Below are 3,804 nucleotides of genomic sequence, written 5' to 3'. Positions count from 1 at the left end.
TTTAGGAAAGTCAACCTATGTTTGCGACATATTCGGAAAGTCTTCGTAAGTATGAGAAACAATTTGTTTTTTAATTAGCCGAGGATTTATTAACCCACTTAACGTCGTACTAATATGGTCAGGTCACTGAAAGTCGGATATTTTTTGGACAAGTCAACGAAAGTTTGGTGTTTATTTGGAAAGTCAACATAAGTTTAATATTTATTTGGAAAGTCAACATAAGTTTGATATTTGTTTCGTTTCGTCATGAGTTGAAAATTTAAATCAACGTTTTGAATAAGTTGGGAATTTTAAGACATTTTTCCCATATCTAATTAGGGTACAAGCTTTTTTCACATAATTGTCACATCCATTGAATGACATAAGAATGTTGCATCTTTTATTTTAAACAATAGAGAGAAAACAAAAAAAAAATACTAAAAAAACTCTATTAGGATTCATACTCAAAAGGCATAGTAAAACGTAACATGAACATTTATATTATTCATCCTCCTCCAGTAATTGGAATTTAAGATTTCACATAACTTTGTTTCTCAGCTGCTGAAGTTGCTCCATAAATCGGTGAGGCTCACCTCTGCATCTGACTCAAACCAGTAATCTGCTTTTAACTGTCAATGCACAACCAAAACTCAACTTAATCGCAACAAACGAATATGAGACTGATCCCAAAACCTATATCAGTGGATGTAATACTTACATCAGTATCTGAAGTTACTATTTTCAAGGAAGGAGTGTCCACTCCAGATGGAGCTTTTTGATCAGACTCATGACCCAACTTGTCACTTGATTCCCCACTGTTTCCTTTGTATTTGCTGCGACCATGTTTATTCCCAGTTATGAACACTGACAGACAAATATAGATAAGACAGGACACAGAGAGTGGAATGCGTAGCTAAGTACCTTAAAAGATAGACATCAATCGGCCCCATCCTACTCCTAATCACCATCCGGTACTGTCGTTGCGGAAATCTCATCTATCGTGAACAAAAACAGTTGCTTCACTTTGTGACACATTATATTACAACTGTACACTATATGAAAGCATGAAAAACACTCACCTCATCAGGATCTGGAACTTCGATGTAACTAGCTGTAGGAGCTTTAATTGCTAGTAATGTCTGGTTCTGTATAAGGACTACCAGTTTAGTATGTTAAATAACTGAGGAAAACATAAGATGATTTTCAAGAACTAGTTGGGGAGGACCTGAAACCGTGGGAGACTTGTTATATCTTCCTCCGTCATGAACATGTACCTGTTTATTTTCATCATTGATCTTAGCAACGCTCTCGTGTAAAATACAGAAAGATGAAATTCAAATAAACTGACGAATACCTTCTACAATATTCATCTTCCTCCAAGGATCTGAGAGCTTCTTGTCTTTCCCTGAACATAATGATCTTAAAACCATGTCGAGAAGTAACAATGTATAAGTCTCCAAACCAAATATAAGAACATAAGCAACCAACCTTATAAGATCATCCAACCTGCTTTCCTCAGATTGCATACTCTCTACTTCTGACTGAAAATACGTAGATGAGATGTAACCGGTCAGTAATAAGGAATTTGAAGATAACAAAAACATCTCATATCCCTGACATTTTGCAATAAAGAGAAGTGGTTATTTAATAGAGAAATCGTGAATTTGATAGTTCATTCTATTGCAGTAAGTTCTAAGACAAAGTAATATGTGAAAATGTTTGTCACAATTAACCTTAAGCCTAGCAATTTGATCTCCCAGGTCCCTCTGTCCAAGATTGTCAGCACCCCTGCATCGATAGTCCATAACTAAGGTCAGACGAACTCAAGCTAAATACGCTGCACTGTATCCAAGTAAGAAACAATTTGAGTCATTACTTCCAGCGGATATGGTTCTTTGTAGTTTTCTCTATCAATCCAATTCCTTCAAGGACATTTGTAATATCATATATCCTTCTTTTTTGTACCTGTTAAGAGGACTCGTAGGAACATAAAAGAAGAATCTAACAAACTGATAAAGATAACTAATGAGATATTAAACAGTTAAGGCAAGGGTTAAACAAGGTGATCTTTTTTTCCACATATAAGCACATTCTATATTAGATGTTCTTCTGCAATTTGAGAGATACGTTTTTAGCTGAATATAAAGATACATTACACATACCTCCAAAACATCTGCACAATAGTTAAGGTCAAGTGTTCCATCCTCAGCTTCCTGAATCAACTTGACAAATTTCTTTGTCAACAACCCTGCGAAACAAAAGAAACAACAATACAATTACAGCTGTTATCTCCATACAAACATGAACCCTTATAAAAAGTAAACAGAACTAGATGTGATTGCGCTTTGCAGTTACCTAAAGAACTATCATAACGGCAGTTAATACTAGTTCCATTTAAGCCACCATTTTGTGCTTCTGCAAAAAAAAAATCAATCACCACAAAGCTGAATACAAACAGATTCCATTTTCAAAACATATAACATTCTAAGAACAAGCCAAAGAGATTGATCAGAAAAAGCAGATACCGCCATTGGCCATTCGCTTCCCGGCCTTTAACTGTTTAGTACCCTTTGACTTGTTGTATACACGTTTAATATCTTGAGGAGACGACTCTTGTTTCACTATTACTTTAGCTATATCTATGCTTTCTCCAGCCATGTTTGCAATAGATCCCAGCTGAATTCGATGATTCTTTCTACTCTTTTGCTGCAAAAAAAAGATCCACTCAATAGCTAACAATCACCAAACCAAATCTAAATTCGCAATTTGAGATTAGAGAATTGAAAGCTAGAGATCCAATTTTGGATTAAGTTTCCATTAGTGAACCAAACTTCATTCAATTTGTTTCGCGAAATCTGGGATCAGAATTTTTAAAAACCTAGCTATTGCAAAATCAAGTTCGGAATCGGAATTGGAATCAAAGAAGGAATCTAGGAGAACTGGAGTAAACGAAGAGACTCACAACTTTCTGAGTGATTTGAGAGTAAGAATCGTCCCAGTGAGATGAAATTAGAGGAGACTGTTGTGAATTGGGAAGCGATTGAGAGACTGAGAAAGGTCGATTCGTTGAAGAAGGAGTTAGAGAAGAGTAACGAGGATCAGAGGAAGAGATAGATTGAAGTAATTCGAAGCGAAAAGGAGATCGGTGGTGATGATAAGAAAGAGTCGGATCTTCGCCTGAGTTTGATGTCGCGGCCATGTAACGGCGGTGTATCTTCGGTGGTTGAAGATGGGATTTAGAGTGGTTTTTGATGAGATTTTGAGAATCGTGATTTAGGTTTTGTGGGAAGATGAAGGAAGAAGAAGAGGGAAGATGGAGGAAAAAGATGGAGAGAGAAGAGAGGAAACAGCGGGAAGAAGAGGAAGGGTAAAAATGTCTTTTTGTTGTATTAAAAAGATTAATATAAAGAGATAAATTGGAATTATGTAAGAGAGCGGTGGGGGAATGAAGTTGGAGATAGTTTCGAATTCTGCCTAAGCCCCGCCTAACTTCTTCCGCTTATTATTTTACATTTTCACTATTGTTTGGGCTTGGTCTTGGGCTTGGGCTTCAATTGGGCTTAACAATCTTCCGACGTTATACATATCTTCTAGAACTTCATACTTTGTAGCTAATGTTAATGATCGACATTCATGGTTCACGAATCTACTAATCGGGAGTCTCCATTCTTGTGCATTGCTAGATTGAGAAACACATGAGTTTAGAAGGAGTCCTAATCTCCGAGGTCCATATTTGCACCAATAAACTCTATGAATGGCCCAAAGTTGGTCTAGTTATTATACTAAAAACTAGATGAGAGTCCATCTCATATATTACATCTGTTA

The 3,804-nt window shown here is 36.3% G+C and overlaps 1 protein-coding gene across 2 annotated transcripts; it reads right to left on the bottom strand.

Annotated features, from left to right (window-relative positions):
- Positions 1 to 307: 307 nt before the first annotated feature.
- On the bottom strand, positions 308 to 3,472 carry LOC9330139 (transcription factor E2FC). 2 transcript variants are annotated; one of them, XM_021014854.1, is made up of 13 exons: positions 2,942 to 3,472; positions 2,505 to 2,682; positions 2,335 to 2,394; positions 2,142 to 2,227; positions 1,856 to 1,944; positions 1,713 to 1,767; positions 1,468 to 1,520; positions 1,334 to 1,384; positions 1,205 to 1,253; positions 1,059 to 1,124; positions 901 to 974; positions 698 to 812; positions 308 to 608 (listed from the first exon to the last, which is right to left on the bottom strand). In XM_021014854.1, exons 1-13 carry the CDS (start codon positions 3,176 to 3,178, stop codon positions 534 to 536), a joined length of 1,188 nt encoding a protein of 395 aa, XP_020870513.1. In that variant the 5' UTR covers positions 3,179 to 3,472; the 3' UTR covers positions 308 to 533. The 2 variants fall into 2 exon arrangements, with proteins under 2 accessions (XP_020870513.1, XP_020870512.1); XM_021014853.1 differs by having other exon boundaries at positions 2,505 to 2,685; positions 2,942 to 3,469.
- Positions 3,473 to 3,804: the final 332 nt, after the last annotated feature.

This window comes from Arabidopsis lyrata, assembly GCF_000004255.2.
Source record: "Arabidopsis lyrata subsp. lyrata unplaced genomic scaffold ARALYscaffold_1, whole genome shotgun sequence".
Lineage (NCBI taxonomy): Eukaryota > Viridiplantae > Streptophyta > Magnoliopsida > Brassicales > Brassicaceae > Arabidopsis > Arabidopsis lyrata.
The sequence above is the reverse complement of the archived record's forward strand: the minus strand, read 5'-3'. Positions and strand labels throughout refer to the sequence as shown.